We start from the raw sequence: 17,476 nt of genomic DNA on the forward strand, positions 1-17,476 counted from the left end.
GTACTCAGAGGTACTCATTAAGGGTTCCCAATCAAGCTGAAGGTGCATCTTGAGCAAAGACCTGCTGCAGGGATCTGCCCTAGGCCCAGTTCTGTTCAATATCTGCACCGATTTAGATCAGTGGTTCTCAAACTGTGGGTCGGGACCCCAACACAGGTTGGGGTCACTAGAACTGGCTTAGATTTGCTGGGGCTCGGGACTGCAGCCGAAGCCTGAGGGATTCAGCCCTGGGCAATGGAGTTCAGGTTACAGGCCCCCTGGCTGGGGCTGGAGCCCTTGGGCTTTGGCTTTGACCCCTACCCTGCCCAGGGTGGTGGGGCTCAGGCTTTGGCTCTGGCTCCCCACCTGGGGCAGTGGGGCTCAGGCAGACTCAGGCTCTGGACCCTCCTCCCGGGGTCATGTAGTAATTTTTGTTGTCAGAAGGAGGTCGCGGTGCAATGAAGTTTGAGAACCGCTGATGTAGGGCTTGTCTACACTGGCAATTAACAGTGCTGCAACTTTCTTGCTCAGGGTGTGAAAAGACACCCAGTGTAGACAGTGCCCCGGCGCCGGGCGCTGCGCCTCTCATGGAGGTGGGTTTGGTAGAGCGCGGGAGCTCTCCCCGCGCTGCGCTGCGACCACACAAGGCACATTAAAGTGCTTTAGAGTTGCCAGCGTAGACTAGCCCATAGATGAGAGGTGGGCAAACTACAGCCCGCGGGCCACATCCGGCCCGCAGGACACTCCTGCCCGGCCCCTGAGCTCCTGGCCTGGGAGGCTCGCCCTCCCATGCTGTTCCCCTCCCCCGCAGCCTCAGCTCGCCCCACCACGGGCGCCGTGCTCTGGGTGGTGGGGCTGTGAGGCTGTGAGCTCCTGGGGCAGCGCAGCTGCAGAGCCGGCCTGACCTGGTCTCTCTGCTGCGCGGTGGTTTGGTGTGGCTGGATCCAGTCGGGCGGCGTGGCTGTAGCACCACCAGCCACCAGTGCTCCAGGCAGCGTGGTAAGGGGGCAGGGAGCAGGGGGTTGGATAAAGGGCAGGGGAGTGTGGGGTGGTGGTCAGGGGGCGGGGGTGTGGATAGGGGGCAGAGCAATCAGAGGGCAGGGAATGGGGAAGGTTGAAAGGGGGCAGGTGTCCTGGGGAGCAGTCAGGAAGAAGGCAGGGTTGGATGGGTCATCAGGGGGCAGTCAGGAGTGGGGGCTCCAGGGGCGGTCACGGGACAGGGAGCAGGGGAGGTGGATTGGGCAGGGGTCCGGGGGGGGTCATCAGGGGGCAAAAAGCAGAGGGGGGCCAGATAGAGGGCGGGGGCCAGGCCACACCTCGCTGTTTGGGGAGACCCAGCCTCCCCTAACCAGTCCGCCATGCAATTTCCAAAACCCGACGTGGCCCTCAGGCCAAAAAGTTTGCCCGCCCCTGCCATAGATAATGGGACAGTTTGTGGATGATACCAAGCTAGGAGGGGTTGCAACGCTTTGGAGGACAGGACAGGACAGGACAGGACTGCAGTTCAAAATAATCTGGACAAACTGGAGAAATGGCCTGAAATAAATTGGATGAAATTCAATGAGGGCAAAGCACGGCACTTACCCTGGAACAGTCAGTTGCGCACACATACAATGGGCAATGACGGCCTAGGAAGGAGTCAACAATGTAATTTAGTTGCAAAACAAAAGAGCAAACAGCATTCTGGTCTGTATTGGCAGGAAGGTTGTGAGCAAGACACGAGCAGTGATTCCGCTCTGCTCCGCACTGAGATGGCCTGGCTGGAGTATTGTGTCCAGTTCTGGGGGCCACATGTCAGGGAAGAAGTGGGCAAATCGGCGAGAGTCCAGAGAAGAGCGACAAGATGCTGACAGGCCTGGAGAACAGGGGCTGTGAGGGGAGTCGGAAAACACGGGGGCTGTTCAGGCTGGAGAAGAGAAGGCAGAAGGGGCCATGAGAAGAGTTTCAAGGGTGTAAAAGGTTGTTCTGAAGGAGGGTGAGAAATGGTTCTCCTTAGCCACTGAGGGCAGGACAAGGAGCAATGGGCTCAAAGCGCAGCAGGGGCGGTTTGGGTTGGGCACTAGGAGAAGTTCCTCACTGGCCGGGTGGTTAAGCGCCGGGATCAATTGCCCGGGGAGGCTGTGGAGTCTCCGGCCGGGGGGTTAAGAGTAGGTCAGACAAACCCGCCAGGGCGGGTCTAGGGGTCCTGTCTCAGTGCAGGGGCTGGACTAGACCACCTGGTGAGGGCCCTTCCTGCCCTACGGTTCCAGTGACCGTCTACCCCGGCCTGAGCATCTCCCCAGGGCCCCGCCCGGCAGCCCTGGCCTGCCCTCCTCTGGTACCGCGGCGCCACCTGGTGGGCATGGCAATGTACTGGCCGGGGTGGGTGGACCTGTCCCAGTGGGCCCACGTGGCACCTGGCAGAGCCCGAAGTGACTCTGGTGCCAGGGGCGGTTCCAGGCACCAGGGCACCAAGCGGTGCCTGGGGCGACAAGAGGGGGCCGGCCGGTCACCATGAGGCGGCAATTCGGCGGCAGGGACACCAAAGGCACAGGACCATGGACCTCTCGCAGGTGCCCTGCCGAAAGCCACCTGCCTGCCATGCTTGGGGGGCAAAATACACAGAGCTGCCCCTGTCTGGTGCCAAAACCCTGGGAATGCTGGAGGCTGCAACGAATGTCTCAGCCCAGCCAACAGGATTCCTGCTTCCTCAGCCACAGAGCAGGGGAGGAGATAGGAGCAGGCTGGGCTGGCTGGGGGCAGGGGCACTGGGTTGGCTGGAGGGGGGATGGGTGCTGAACTGGCTGGACTGGCTGGCTGGGCAGCGAGGGGCACTGGGTTGGCTGGACAGAGGGGTGGGTGCTGAACTGGCTGGCTGGGCATGGGGGGCGCTGGGCAGCTAGGCACTGAAACTGGCTGGGCAGGGGTTGGGGCTGAGCTGGGCAGGGCTGGTTAGGCAGGTGGGGCACTGGGCTCGCTGGGGCTGGGGGGCACTGGGTTGGATGGAGGGGGGGTGCTGAACTGGCTGGGTGGGGGGGGCACTGGGCTGGCTGGGGGGCATGGAGCTGACTCAGGGGGGCTGAGCTAGGCAGCGGGGGCTCAGGGCTGGCTGGGCTGGGCAGGGCTTGTGGATGCGGCACTGGGCTGCTTGGGAATGAGGGGAGGCACTGGCTGAGCAGGGCTGGCGGGGGGCACAGGGCTAGCATGGGGGGGGCTGAGCTAGGCAGGGCTAGCTGGGGTTGAGGGAGTACTGGCTGGGGTGGGGGGGTTAGCTTGCCTGGAGTGGGGGGGTTAGCTTGGCTGGGCTGGCTGGGGCAGGGGGGGCACCTGCTAGGCGCGGGGGCTGAGCTGGGCAGGGCTGGCTGGGGCTGGGGGGGGCACTAGCTAAGCAGGTGGGGCTGACTGTGCTGTGGGGGCACTCGTTGGGGCATGGGGGGCTGAGCTGGGCAGGGTAGGCAGGGGGGCACGGGGCTGGCGGGGGCACTGGCTAGGCAGGGGGGGTAGCTGGGCTTGGCTGGCTGGGGCTGGGGGGGCACCTGCTAGGCAGGGGGGGCTGAGCTGGGCAGGGCTGACTGGGGCTGGGGGGCACTGGCTAGGCGGGGGGGCTGACTGGGCTGGGGGGGATGGCTGGGTCTGGGGGGGGCACTGGTTGGGGCAGGGGGGCAGGAGGCTGACTGGGCTGGGGGGGATGGCTGGGTCTGGGGGGGCACTGGTTGGGGCGGGGGGGCAGGAGGCGGACTGGTGCTGGGGGGCACTGGCTAGGCGGGGGGGCTGACTGGGCTGGGGGGGATGGCTGGGTCTGGGGGGGGCACTGGTTGGGGCGGGGGGGGCAGGAGGCGGACTGGTGCTGGGGGGCACAGTCTGCGCAGGACGGGGCTGGCTGGGGCTGTGGGGGAGGGTTGAAGTGGGCGGGGCTGGCTGGGGGGGCTCTGGCTGAGCTGGGGGGGGCACGGGCTGGTCACTCCCCGCCCTGACCCGAGCGGCTACCGTGAGCCAGCCCGGGCCCGCGGGACTCGCAGCTACAACGTGTCCGGCCCCGCCCCTTGGGAGGCCCCGCCCCCGGGCAGCCTGGCCCCGCCCCCCGCCGCGCCGGGGCAGCTGTGGTCGGGGCGACAGACGCTGCGGGGCGGGGCTCGGGTGACAGCGAGCTGGGGGCGGGGCCGAAGCCACTCGTGCCCCATCTGATTGGCTGCCATGGCGCGGCACGTGACTCGTGCTTGGCGTCCCGTGACACCCTCCGGGGCGGGGCCTAGAGCCGGGTACAGGTGAGTGGGGGGCGGCAGGTCTGGGGGTGCGCGGCCGGGCCGGGGGCCGCCGGGAGGCGGGGCCGGGGCCGCGACAACCAGCCGCCTCCTCCCGGCCCGCGGCTGCTGCGTGGCGGGTCCGGGGCACGGCGCGGTGGCGTTCACGGCTCCGAGGGCGGGGCGGATGCCGCATCCCGTCGGACCGGTTCCCCGGACACCTGGGTTCCGCGAGGGGGGGGAGGTCTCCTGCAGCCGCTCCCTGCGCTGGGCCGCGGGCCGGGTCCCTGCCGTGGGGCGGGGCGGAGCGGGGCTGTGTCCTGCCCCGGGGGGTGAAAAGGCTCCGGGGCCCGGGTTCCTCCTGCAGCCGCTCCCTGCGCTTGGCCGCGGGCCGGGTCCCTGCGCTGGGCCGCGGGGCGGGGCTGTGTCCTGCCCCGGGGGGTGAAAAGGCTCCCGGCCCCGGGTTCCTCCTGCAGCCCGGGCGGTGCCGGCTGCGCACGCCCAGGTGAGCGGGGCGGTTCGTGACACGCCCGGCGCTCCCGGCTGCTCTTCCCGGAGACCTGGGGAGTGGCCGCTCTCCCGGCCACGGACCTTGCTCCGGCCGAGAGCCTGCTGGGGGGGGGGCTGGTTCGCAGGTGGTTCCCCCAATGACTCCCAGTCCGCCGGATCTTGTGGGGAACAGGGCGCAGGCGAAGGCCCACGCGTCAGTGCGACGGGCCTGGCCGGGGAGCCGGACTGGCTCCGGGACCGCTGGAGTTGTGACCGAAAGGAGGAGTGTGATCCCAGGATACGGCAAGGGGTGTAGCAGCAGCAGTGACTCTCCCTCTGGCTGGCCCTGGGGCGGCTGGGATCCGGTGCCCAGCTCTGGTGCCCACAGTTCAGGCTGCTGATAAACTGGAGCGGGTCAGAGAAGAGCAGGACTAGAAAACCTGCCTTGTAGGGAGAGCTGGCTCTGAGCAGCATAACAGAAACGGCTCAGGGTGACTGGATCCCAGGCTGGAGGGCCCTGTGTGGGGAGCAGATATTTAGTGACGGGCTGCGCAGTCCGGCAGGGGATGGCCAAACACGGGGCAGTGCCTGGCAGTTGAGGTAAGATGAATTGGGATGGCAATTAGAGGCAGGTTGTTAATGGTGAGGGGAATTAACCAGGGGAACCCAAGGACTGAGGCGGATTCTCCATCCCTGACAGGTTTTCAATCCAGACTGGCTGCTTTGCTAGCAGATCGGCTCCAGGCATTCCTGTGGTGCAGCCCCTGGCCCATGTTACATGCTGGGCCCTGCTGGCCTCAGGATCTCTGACTGCCCCCCAGCTGGTGGGCTTGGAGCAGGGCCACTGGTCCTGGGGCAGTGGGGATTGGGTGTCTCCCCACTGTGCTAACTAGTTTCTCCCCTAGGGCCCAGTGGCTTCTCCGACCCCTGCCCTTTTCCCTTGCAGGTCCCGGCTCCATCTGCCCCGCAGCCTCACTGCCATGGAGGCCAGCGATGGCCTCACGTCCCCGCTGCGACCTAATGGCCTGCTGGATGAAGAGGAGGAGGAGGAGGAGGGCGAGGCCTTGGTCCTGGACTGTGAGGGAGACCTGGAGGTGAACCCCTACGATGGGCTGCCTTTCTCCTCCCGCTACTATGAGCTGCTGCAGCGGCGACGAGACCTGCCCATCTGGACCACCAAGTACAGCTTCATGGAGCACCTGGAGAGCAGCAGCGGCATCGTCCTGGTGTCTGGGGGGCCCGGGACCGGCAAGAGCACCCAGGTGCAAGGGGGCATGAGAGGGCGTAGCCAGGGCAGGAGGGCTCTGCCTGGAAAGAACGCCTACCAAATAATCCCCTTGCATGTGGCGGGCTCAGGGCTTGGGGAGCAGCCGGTGCTGCAGGGAGAGGGCGGGGTTCACAGCGCCCCCGACTGAGCTCCCCACTCCCTGCAGCACAGACCCCCTCAGTCAGCACAGTGCTAGGGGGCCTGTGCTGCAGGGAGTGGGGAGCTCAGTCGGGGGCGCTGTGCTGCTGGCTTGCCGGTGGGGCTCCTTGGCTCCTTTGAGTACCTGCTCTTGGTGTCCAGAGGTTCTCGTGGGAACAGGAGCACAGAGCTAAATGGCTTGGCAGCTGCTGCTGACGGTGGCTGTGTCCCGCAGTCTAGGGTGCTGTGGCTGGGTGCCACGGGAGGGGGGCCAGTGGGCAGGGTCCATTGTACGCCTGACTGTACGCCTGACTGCGGCTCTTATCTGTTTGCGAAGCCCCCTCAGGGCAGCCCGTGGGGAAGTCAGGGTTACGGGAGGCTGGGCTCTCCCTGCCGGCTGCCCTGGGAATTGGCTTTCAGTTGTGCCTGGCACTGGCTGGGAGTCAGCTGGGTCTGCGCTGTGAGCTGCAGGGCAAGGCGTGCCCTCTGGAGTAAGCTGCTGGCAGGTGGCCGGGGACTCCCGAGGGGGTGCGTGAGCCCAGAAGAGTGGTACCGGGACCCCAGACACCTTGACTTGTTGGGCTGCGATCCTGGTACACCGAGCAGCCCAGTCAGGACCCAGTTTTCTGACTGCTGTCCTGGCATTAAAGACACAGCCCCTGCCCCAGAGAGCTCTGACATGGAGCAGGACAGACAGACAGACTGACGGGGGCTGGCTTGTTTACAGAGTCCCAGGCTGCCAGTACCTGACAACCAGCAGCCTCGGTGCCAACCCTCCAAGCTGCGGTGCCTGCAGACAGCTGGGCTCCTTGGCCTTCTGCCCCTTGTGCATGTCTCTTCCGCCCCAGCCGCCTTGGCAGGGAAGCTAGAGACGCTAGTCAGGACTTTGACCTGGGGGAGGGTTTGTTTTCAAGCAGCGTGTGTCTGGAGCTCTGCTCTGCTGTGGGCCCCAGCCAGGCTGTGGGCCTGGAGACGGAGGCGGGAGCCTCCCAGGATTCTCCCAGGCCACTGTTAATTGTCCGCGACCTCTCCTGGTGCATGCCCAGGGGTTGCCCAGGCTTCCTAGCAGCGGAAGCTGGAGCCTGGCTGGTGTGGAGTATGGGCGGGGGTGGCTCTGTAAGGGAGCAGATCTCTGCCTGGGGCCAGCTGCAGCCCCCAGGAGCAGAGCTGTGCCTGCAGGCGGGTCAGACCGAAGGGGCGCACGAGAGATGTTTGGAGGGGCCTGCGCTCTTCCCTTATCTCTGTGATTGGTATCGGCCCCGTTATTGCGATCTCAGCTCTGTGTGGCCAGCAGAGCCCCCCCTGGGGCAGGGAGCCCTGCAGCAACTGTCACTCAAGGTCCACTGGGCTGCCCTCTCATCTGTACCCTAGATTTCTGCCCCGGGGGTCCATGGGATGCTGCAGGGAGCAGGGGCCTTTCCAGGTTCTCAATCAGCTGCCCCGCAATCTTGGAAGACTTTGCTCCTTGGCTGAGGGGCCCACAGCTGCCGTGGGGGTGACAGGGTGGAGGGGACTAGCCCCGGGCTGAGCTGCCAGGAAGGAATTCCTCATGGATGGCATAGCTGGGTGCCAGCTGCCTGCTGCCAACCTCTGTGCCCAGGAGCACCTGTGGTACCTGGGATTGTTGACTGTGCCTGTGCCCGCCTCAGTGTCTGGGTGAGACAGCTCTGCCGGGATCTCCTGGCCCCCTGCCAGCTGGACAGATTGGTTCTGCCCCTGGCAGGCCGTGTGGGCACCCACAGCATGTGGCACAGGCATGCCTGGGTGCTGGCTGGTGAGTCTTATGCACATGCTCAGGGTTTAGCTGATGGCCATATTTGGGGTCGGGAAGGAATTTTCCTCCGGGACAGATTGGCAGAGGCCCTGGAGGTTTTTCGCCTTCCTCTGCAGCGTGGGGCCTGGGTCACTTGCTGGAGGATTCTCTGCAGCTTGAGGTCTTCAAACCACAATTTGAAGACTTCAATAACTCAGACATAGGTTAGAGGTTTGTTATAGAAGTGGATGGGTAGGATTCTGTGGCCTGCTTTGTGCAGAGGTCAGACTAGATGATCATAATAGACTCAGACTTTAAGGTCAGAAGGGACCATGTCACATGGGTGGCTCTGGGCCAGTGGGGCTAGGCTTTTGTGCCCACATGGGGTGACCTGTGCCCATTGCCCCACTCTCCCTGCAGATCCCCCAGTGGTGTGCAGAGTACGTCCTCTCCCAGCAGTTCACACATGGCCTGGTGGCCTGTAGCCAGCCCCACGGCCTGGCCGCCCTCAGCCTCTCGCTGTGCGTGGCTGATGAGATGGACCTGAACCTGGGCCACGAGGTTGGCTACTGCGTCCCCCATGAGGACTGCTGCACCCCGGAGACCCTGCTCAGGTGAGACTGGGAGCTGCGCACACTGAGACCTGCCTGTGGGACTAGGGCTGCCCCTCCCTCCCTCCCTGATCCAGGCTCCCTCTTGCTTGCTAGCCGCATGGTGCCATGATCCGCCCCTGCTGGGCTTGTCTGGGGCTCAGCCCGGGCATACGAGGGCGACGCTGGAGTCCAGGCTCGGCAGCAGGCAGCCAGGCCACTCCACCAGCCTCCTTCCTGGGGAGAGGTGGAGGCCAGCTCTGTCCCAGGTTTCCCCCGTGCTCTGTACTGGGACGAGACCGACCAGAACTGGGCCTCTAGCGGCTGGGGAGCAGAGCTGGGCCTGGGCCAGGCTGTGTGTGTCTGGGCTGGGGGCACCCCTCTCGGGCAGGGTGGGGCCCAGCTGGGATCCTGTTTAAGGAGGGGCTCCAGGATTGGAGGGGTGAGGAGGAGGCAGCACTGCAAGGGTCAGGCTGTGGGCATCAGGTGGGGGTTCTGGCAGTGAAGGGGTTAAGGGGGGCACCTGTGCCTGGGACTCTCTTCGGTTGGGCCTGACACCTCTCGGCTCAGGGGGCAAGGACAAGGACACAGTTCCCTCCTGAGAGTGGGGGAGGGGGCCTCCCAAATCCCCTCCAAGTCCCCCCCAAGCTCTGCCGGTGCCCCTCAATCCCGAACTGCAGCCCCTGCCGTCCCAGCTGTGGGCTCCCTCTTCCCCGGGCTGCCTCTGACCCTGGTGCTTGGTGCTGGCAGATTCTGCTCGGATGAGATGCTGCTGCGGGAGATGATGTCGGACCCTCTGCTGCGCCAGTACGGGGTCATTGTGTTGGACGAGGTGCAGGAGCGCACGGTGGCCACAGATGTGCTGCTCGGGCTGCTGAAGGATGTGCTGCGCCAGCGCCCTGAGCTCAAGGTGGTGGTGGTGACGGTGCCGGCCCTGGAGGAGCGGCTGCGGGCCTTCTGCGGGGACTCTCCTGTGGTGCGGGTACCAGGACCCAGCCCGCCCGGCCAGCTGGTGTACAGGGATCCACCGGCTCAGGGCCACGTCTCGGCTGCATGCCAGGTGGTTTTGGACATTCACCGGCACCAGGAACCCGGTGACGTGCTGCTCTTCCTGGCCAGTGAGCAGGTGGAGACTGGGGGGCTGCTGGGACCACTCTCTGGCTGGGTGCTTGCGGGAGAGGGGAGGGGGTGCTGAGACTTGCTTTGGGGGGTGGTCCCTAGCTGTGCAGCAAAGGGGGTGTCCTGTCACTAACGGCGCCTGCTCCCCTCCCTGCAGGAGATCAGTGAGTGCTGCGAGGCCATCCGCACCGAGGCTGTGGCCCTGAACCCGGGACTGGGGCCACTGCTGGCCCTACCCCTGCACCCCGGGGTGGGGCGGGCAGCCCAGAAGGTCTATGAGGTGCCGGAGCAGGGCAGCAGGCCCCAGGGCCGGCGCGTGATTGTCACCCACTGGCTCGCAGATTCGTCCTTCTCCCTGGGGACTGTGCGGTACGTCATCGACACGGGGCTGGAGCTGCGCAGCGTGAGTATGGCACGGGGAGCCTGGCTCAGCCTGGCCCAGGGGCCCTGCCCAAAGCCATCTCTGCCCAACTCCTTGGGCAGCACTGCCCCTCCCGCCAATTTCCACATGAAAAGAAGTAGGGCCCTGCCAAATTCAGGGTCCATTTTGGTCAATTTAACGGTCATAAGATTTTTAAAATAGTAAATTTCATGATTTCAGCTATTTAAATCATGGTGTAATAAGAGGGGTCCTGACCCATGAAGGGGGTGGGAGGGCGTGGTGGGAAGGGTCACAAGGTTATTGTAACAGGTTTCAGAGTAACAGCCGTGCTAGTCTGTGTCTGCGAAAAGAACAGGAGTCCTTGTGGCACCTTAGAGACTAACAAATTTATTTGGGCATAAGCTTTCATGGGCTACAGCCCACTTCATCAGCTGCGTGGAGTGAAAAATACAGTAAGCAGAATATATCTTACAACACATGAAAAGATCGGCGTTGCCTTACCGGGGGGGGGTCAGTGCTAACCAGCCAATTCAATTAAGGCGGAAGCGGCCTATTCTCAACAGTTGACAGGAAGGGTGAATATCAAGAGAGGCAAAGTTTGTTAGTCTCTAAGGTTATTGTAGTGGAGCGTGCGGTACTTGCTACCCTCACTTCTGCGCTGAAGGGAAGGGAAGGAGCAGGGCTTATCTGCAGGGCCTACAAAATTCTCGGCCGTGAAAAATGTGTCATGGACAGTGAAATCTGGTCTTCTGTGTGCTTTAACCCTATGCTATAGGGAGAGCAGCGTTTCTCAAATCGGGGCAAAAGGGAGTTGCGGGGGGGTTGAGTGTGTCAAGGTTATCTTGGGGGAGAGGGGAGGTTCCCCGAGGAGGAAAGGCCCCGTATCCCAGTCCCTCTGCCCTGCTGCCGGCTTGGAGCCGGCATTCCCAGGGAGGAAAGACCCCGTATCCCGGTCCCCCGCCTTGCTGCCGGCTTGGAGCCAGCGTTGCCTGAGGGGAAAGGCCCCGTATCCCGGTCCCTCTGCCCCGTGGCCGGTTGGAGCTGGCGGGGAACGGACCGCGTCCCGTTCGCCTGAGCCAGCCAGTCTCTGCCCTGGGACTGGGTCAGATAGGGTTCCCAACCCTCCAGGTTTGGCCTGGAGTCTCCCGGAATCGGCATCTGCCTCCCGGTGACTGTTGAAAGCAGCCCAGGAGATTTTAAGAGGAGGTTTGGGGTTGGTAACGCTGGGGTTGGAGCCCCCACTTGCTCCTGCCCTGACCCGCCTGGGGCCTGTTGCGGTCCCAGGAATCTCCCTAGGGTGGCTGGCCCGACGTGGACACCTGCTGGTGAGATGTGGCACTGCGGCTTTGCAGAGCAAAACCTTCCAAGCAGCCCGGAGGGCTGGCTGGGGCGGGGGCCGATTTCTGCGTCTGGTGGCAAGTGAGGAGCAGAAGTCCAGCGCCGGCTGGGGAGCAGAGCCCAGGGCTGCCAGGGAGCATCAGGCTGGCCTGCCTCTCACAGCCCTTGTCCCCACAGGTTTACAATCCCCGGATCCGTGCAGAGTCCCAGGTGCTGCGGCCCATCAGCAAGAGCCAGGCGGAGTCACGGAGGCAGCGGGCCGCAGGCAGCCCCCCAGGTGAGCTGCCACCCCCCCCCCCCCCGGTTGAGGGCCCGGGCCGCAGGCAAATGCTGCCGCCGCCATCTCCCCCCCCAGGTGAGGGCCCGGGCCACAGGCAAACACCGCCGCCATCCCCCTCCTCCCCAGGTGAGGGCCCGGGCCGCAGGCAGCACGTGTCATGGACGCACTGGGAGCTCTCAAAACCGTGGGGCTGGCAGTGCCAGGCTTTGGTGTCTAGTGGGGTGAGCTCGCTGGCCGGCTGGGCTGCAGCTTTGGCTCCAGTTTGCTGCCGCTCCGCCCCCATAGTGCCTCTTCCCCAGTGCCAACCCCACCTTCAGTGCAGCTCGCGCCCTGCGCCCATGGCAGCTCCCCTGTCGTCTGGCAGGCACCTGCGTGCGCCTCTACTCCGAAGCCTTCTACGAGCAGTTCCTCCCGGCCGCCCCCGCCCCCCATGTGAGCGAGGCCAACCTGAGCCGTCTGGTGCTGCTGCTCAAGAGACTCGACATCGCTGACATGGGCCAGTGCCACTTCCTTGACCGGCCAGGTACAGCCAGGGGCTGCGGGTTGGGAGTGGGGGTGTCTGCAGGACTGGGGATGGGAGGAAAACATGGCGCTGCTCTCGCTGACCCGTTAACAATCCAGGGGAGGGGTAGATGGCCTGGTAACAAGATTCCCAGCTGGCCCCACACCGGGAGGAGCTGCTGTCCCAGCAAGAGAGGAGACTGAGCTCAGAGTGGCTGGACGTGGGCAGGAAGCTGCAACGGGAGACTTGGCCTGGGAACCCCCAGCTCTGCCACGGGCAGGAGCAGTTGGCGGGCTGGGGGGATCGGGCAGCAGGAGAGAGAGCCATGCACAGGGGGAGGGCCAGAGCATCCGGAGGAACCCCACCCTCCTGCCACCCCTCCTTCCCAGAAGGATGGTCCCATCCGGGAGGGGAGGGGAGGGAGCTGGCAGCCCTGGCTTGGGGGTGGATGACTGCTGGTGCTGCGGAGGGGGATGAGTCCTGCAGGAAGGGAGTTTGGCGGGTGGGGGGGGGCTCTGGAATTGGGGCTACAGCATTGGCAGCTCCTCTGCTGCCTGGCTGACTCCCTGCCCCCCAACCAGCCCCAGAGTCGCTGATGCAGGCCCTGGAGGACCTGGATTACCTGGCCGCGCTGGATGACGATGGGAATCTCTCGGAAGTGGGGATCATCATGTCGGAGTTCCCCCTGGACCCCCAGCTGGCCAAGGCACTCATTGCCTCATGCGAGTTCGACTGCGTCGACGAGATGCTCACCATGGCCGCCATGCTGACAGGTAGGGGGCCAGGCGCGGGCACCGTGCCCCCTGAAGAGGGAGCAGCACCAGGGCTCCGGCTGGGGGATGCTCTCCGAGTTGGGCCTGGCTGTGCTGTCCGTCTCCTTCCTTTCTACAGCTGAGAGAAGCTCTCTCCAGAGGGTCTGGTCTGCGCGGAGCTGGGCTGCAGGCCTCATGGCCGCCTGGGGGTCCAGGGCGTGGGTGGGTCCCTGCCACCTGGGGACTTTGGGGGCAGCCACAGGGAGAGCCCTGCTGGGCACTCGAGTAACTTTCCTGCCTGCTTCTCCCCAGCCTCGCCCTGCTTCGTGACCCCGGTGGCGCGCTCCGAGGAGGCTGCGGCCGTGCGCCGGCGGGCCCTGCTGCACCCTGACGGGGACCACTTCACCCTCATCAATGTCTTCAATGCCTTCCAGCAGCGTGAGTGCCGCGCTGCATGCGGGTGGGGGGGATCGCCTCAGCATCTGCCGCTGCCCACAGCCTGGCATCACCCACCACTTGCACTGGCTGGCTGTGCCCCATGACCTGGCAGGGCGACAAGGTGCTCCGGGGGCAGGTCACAGTTCCAGAGGCTACGGGCACTTGATAGGTCTGGTGTCCCCTGTCCAGAGCTGCGAGTGGTGCAGGGCGTCCCAGCGGGGCTGGGGCTGGGCATGGCAGACCTGGGCGATGGAGGTGGCATGACCCCAGGGAGAGGATGGGGGCAAGAGCCTGATGCAGGGAGGAGCTGGACCCCCAGCTGACGCCCCTCTCCTGCAGATGAGCTGGATGACGGCTGGTGCCGGCAGCACGGGGTGAGCGGCGCGGGGCTGCGGCTGGCGGGCGTCGTGCGGGCCGAGCTGCTGGAGGTGATGCAGCGAATCGAGCTGCCCATCTCTTCCCCGGCCTTCGGCACAGATGACAACGTGCTCAACCTCAAGAGGGCGCTCATCTCTGGCTACTTCCTCAAGGTGGGGGAGCGCCCAGAGCGAGGGGCCTTGTGGGGCAAGGGGAGGGGGCTGGCCCAGGTCCCTGGGGGGCCCTATGTGTATGCAGGGTGGGGAGAGAAGAGGTGGGAGGAGGAGGGAGGGGCACTGCCCAGGCCGCCATAGGCCCCGCTTTGTCCATCCCTACTGACCCCTCTGCTCCCCGCAGGTGGCTCGGGACATCGATGGCTCTGGGAACTACCTGATGCTGACACACAAGCATGTGGCCCACCTGCCCCCCCACTGCTGCTATGTGGTCCGGAGGCCACTGCCCCGCCCACCCCCCTGGGTCCTGTACCATGAGTTCACCATCTCGCAGGACAACTGTCTCAGTGTGGTCTCCGAGATCCAGCCCCAGATGTAAGGGCGGAGGGATTCTGGAGGGGAGAGGGGAGCGGAGACCCCCAGTGGGGGAATGCCTGGGGAGGGGGTCGGGGGGAGAGCCCCCAGCCTCCTCTGTGGCTGGCTGCAGGGCAGGCCCTGGAGATGCTGGCAGAGTAACACCTGGCCTGGGGCAGGGCCTGGCGCCTTCTCTGTGCCCCTCCAGCCTGGTCCCTGGGTGCTGCCCACTCCTGCGGGCCCAGCACTGATCTGTTCTCTTCCCGCAGGCTGGTGGATCTGGCTCCCCAGTACTACCTGAGTAACCTGCCGCCCAGCGAGAGCCGTGACCTGCTCATGGAGCTGAGGGAGAAGGTGCTGGGTGCTGCGGAGCCCCTGGGCCGGCTGGAGCCAGCGCTGGATGGGGCAGGAGCTGGGGCGGGGGAGGGGGAAGACGAGGACAAGGATGTGTGCACACTCCAGTGAGTGGGAGCGAGGGGCTGCCCAGGCTCCCCTCTTGTGACAATGGGGGGGTACAGGGAGCCCCAGGAGTGGGCCCCGGGGCCCTTCCCCTTGCCCGTGCTTCTGTCCCTGTGGGATGCTCTGCCGTGCACTCCAGCCTGCTCCAGAAGGGCTCCTGGACCTCCCAGCTTCCGGTGCCGCCTCTGAGCCGTCTCACCCAGACGCCACCGGCTGCTCTCAGGGCCCCCTTCTGCCTGCTGCTGTGTTACCAGGGGCCTGCTCTGCCGTGGGGCACAGGCTCTCTGCCCCACATGTGGGCCGGGGAGCAGGGGGAGCCAGCCCATGGCCTGACTGTATAAAGCTTTTCTGTGCCCTTTGTTCCCAGCCGTGTGTCGGTTGCTGCGAGCCGGGGGGTGTTCAGCAGAGGGTGCTGTGGGGCCCAGTGCCTGCCCCTGAGCTGCGCCCCTTTCCTGGCAGCGTGCCCAGCCGGCCACCTCTGCAGGCCCTGGGCCTCGTCCCCAGGGTGCTGGGGGTGCAGCCTTTCCTGCCAGCGTGGGCCTGGGGCTGCGAGGTCAGGGCCAGCCCAATGCCCCACGGCCCACTAACCCAGGTGCTGTGGGTGCTCAGCTCTCCTGTTGCTGTACTGGCTCCTCAAAGCTGGGAGCGTGGGGCCCAGCTCCCCACCCCACCCCTGGAATCACTCCTGCCCCCTCAGCCTGCCCTGTAATGTAAATATCCCCCCCTCCCCCCACTGAGCCTGCTCCTTTCCCTTGGCCTGCTCCAGCCCCCTTCACATCGCTCTTCATGGCCAGAGAATTACACGGCTCCTTACAGAATACCGGCCCCTGCCTCAGCTCCCCTGACCTTAGTCTCCGTGTGTGTGTGTGTGAGTTGGGGGGGTGGGGATCTTCCTCTCCAGCCTCCTGCAGCAGCTCCCTTCACTGGATAAGTGTAGATGTGTGAGAGCGGAGACAGCTGTGTGCCCTGCGTAACCCTCAGCCCCAGGGCTCCCTGCCAGGGCCGACTTTAGGAACTGTGGCCCCATTCCAATACTCGGTGGCACTTCACTCGCTCTGGATCCCCCGCTGCCAAAATGTTGCCGAATACCCGGACTGCCGCTGGGTATGTAAAAAAAAAAAAAAAAAAAAAAAAAAAAAAAAAGGCCTTAGGCATGGGGCCTGATTTGGGGGAATAGGCCTAAAGCCGGCCCTGCTCAGCCAGGCGAGGGGAGCAGATGCCCACTCTCCAGCCGGGCTCTCGTCCTGCAGCGTGACACTGCCAGGGCTTCAGCCTGGGCTCCCTAGCCCCTGGGGCTCCAGTCCAATGTGGAGCCAGAAGCCTGGAGCCTCTGCTTCCCCTGCATGCGGGGACAGTCTGTGAATTGTTCCCTTGTCACCAGGGGCTGCTGGCCCCCAGCAAGGGCAGAGCTGAACCAGGGTGGTTGGGGCTGCAGTCTGTGGTTAGCTGCTGCTGGGATCCTGATTCCCTCTTCTCCAGCTCTGGGTGCCGGCTCTCCAGATGGCTGCAGCCTCCCCAGGGCCTGGGGCCCAGTGCCTGCAGGCTGCATGCTAGGGTGGGTAGAGCTGGGCGGGGGGCTGCTCAGTGCGTTCAGAGCCCCCCCAGCAACCCCATGGTGCTGACACGAGCGAACCTCAGCAAGGAGCCTGCCCCAGGCTGGCTGGGCCCCGGGCTATGCGGTGTATGCCAGCCTGGGCTGCGTCAGCAGGGACAGAGAGGTTACGTCCCCTCTGTATCTAGCATCTATGTGACCGCTGCTGGGATCCTGTGCCCACAATCCAAGGGGGCTGCTGACAACCCAGAGAGGGGCAGAGAAGGGCTAAAGCCCTGGCAAACCTGCCTTAGAGCGAAAGACTCAGGCAGCTCTGGCTGTGGAGCTTGAAGAGCAGGTTCAGCGGTGACTTGGTCACCTACGGGCGCCAAACACCTAATGGGGGCAGTCCGGCTAGCCGAGGACGGACGCGCTCGGCCTGGCAAAGGGGTAGGAAGAACCCCAGGACTCGATCCCAGAGGAATGAGGTGGATTCTCCATCCCTGACGAGGCTGGGTCTAGCAGCTCTGCTGTAGGGGTGAGCGGGCAGCTGGGCTCTGGCTGGGGGGGTCAGACTGGATCATGGCACTGGTCTCTGGCTGGTGCTGAGGTGCCCTGATACCTTGTGCAGTGCTCCGTGGGACAGATCCCCGGACAGGCCTCCCCAGGCCTGCACCCCAGAGGATCTGGGATCCCGCAGGCCAGAGAAGCCAGAGTTGCTGGGCTGTTCTGCTCCCCATCCCTGCAGTCTCAGCTCTCCGTGCTGCCAGCGCTCTGGGCGGCGGGGCTGGCTCTGGCCGCACGGTGTGGCTGCCAGTCCTCGTGCTCTGAGTGGCATGGTAAAGGGGCTGGATAAGGGACAGGGAGTACCAGGGGGCAGACAGAGCAGGGGGGGTTGGATGGGGCAGAGGTTCTGGGGGTGGTGGTCAAGGGGGGTGATAGGGTTTGGGGCAGGAAGGGAGAGGGGGGGTTGGAAGGGTGGGGGGTTCTGAGGGGGCAATTGAGGATGGGGGCAGGGGCTAGGCTGTTTGAGGGGGCACAGCTTTCCCTACCCGGCTCTCCATACAGTTTCACAACCCCAATGTGGCCCTTGGGCCAAAAAGTTTGCCCACCCCTGTCCTAGGCCCTGGCTTCACAGGCCTCTCCCACCCTAAGAAAGCTGAGCCCTGTGCCCCCCCCCCCCAGGTGTTTCACACTGGCTGTGTTCCCCGGGGAGCTGGCAGAGGTTAAAGCGAACCCCTCCCTTCCCTGTCAGCCCCTGTGATGCGAGGAGGGAGGGGGTGGCCCTGGCAGGGCAGCGGGGCTCCCCCCGGCACGGTTGTGTTCCCTGGAAGTGCTGGGGAAGCAGAGGAGTC

The 17,476-nt window shown here is 64.9% G+C and overlaps 1 protein-coding gene across 4 annotated transcripts; it reads left to right on the plus strand.

Moving 5' to 3' along the window:
• The first annotated feature begins 4,163 nt into the window (after positions 1 to 4,163).
• DQX1 (DEAQ-box RNA dependent ATPase 1) lies at positions 4,164 to 14,952 on the plus strand. 4 transcript variants are annotated; one of them, XM_030547064.1, is made up of 12 exons: positions 4,164 to 4,223; positions 5,635 to 5,950; positions 8,267 to 8,460; positions 9,187 to 9,562; positions 9,713 to 9,958; positions 11,453 to 11,552; positions 11,920 to 12,078; positions 12,639 to 12,830; positions 13,122 to 13,247; positions 13,587 to 13,777; positions 13,962 to 14,152; positions 14,401 to 14,952. In XM_030547064.1, the coding sequence occupies exons 2-12, from the start codon at positions 5,669 to 5,671 to the stop codon at positions 14,594 to 14,596; spliced, it is 2,253 nt and encodes a 750-aa protein (XP_030402924.1). In that variant the 5' UTR covers positions 4,164 to 4,223; positions 5,635 to 5,668; the 3' UTR covers positions 14,597 to 14,952. The 4 variants fall into 4 exon arrangements, with proteins under 4 accessions (XP_030402924.1, XP_030402926.1, XP_030402925.1 ...); XM_030547066.1 differs by lacking the exon at positions 4,164 to 4,223 and adding an exon at positions 4,607 to 4,704; XM_030547065.1 differs by lacking the exon at positions 4,164 to 4,223 and adding an exon at positions 4,712 to 5,288.
• Positions 14,953 to 17,476: the final 2,524 nt, after the last annotated feature.

Source organism: Gopherus evgoodei, unplaced genomic scaffold, assembly GCF_007399415.2.
Source record: "Gopherus evgoodei ecotype Sinaloan lineage unplaced genomic scaffold, rGopEvg1_v1.p scaffold_52_arrow_ctg1, whole genome shotgun sequence".
Lineage (NCBI taxonomy): Eukaryota > Metazoa > Chordata > Testudines > Testudinidae > Gopherus > Gopherus evgoodei.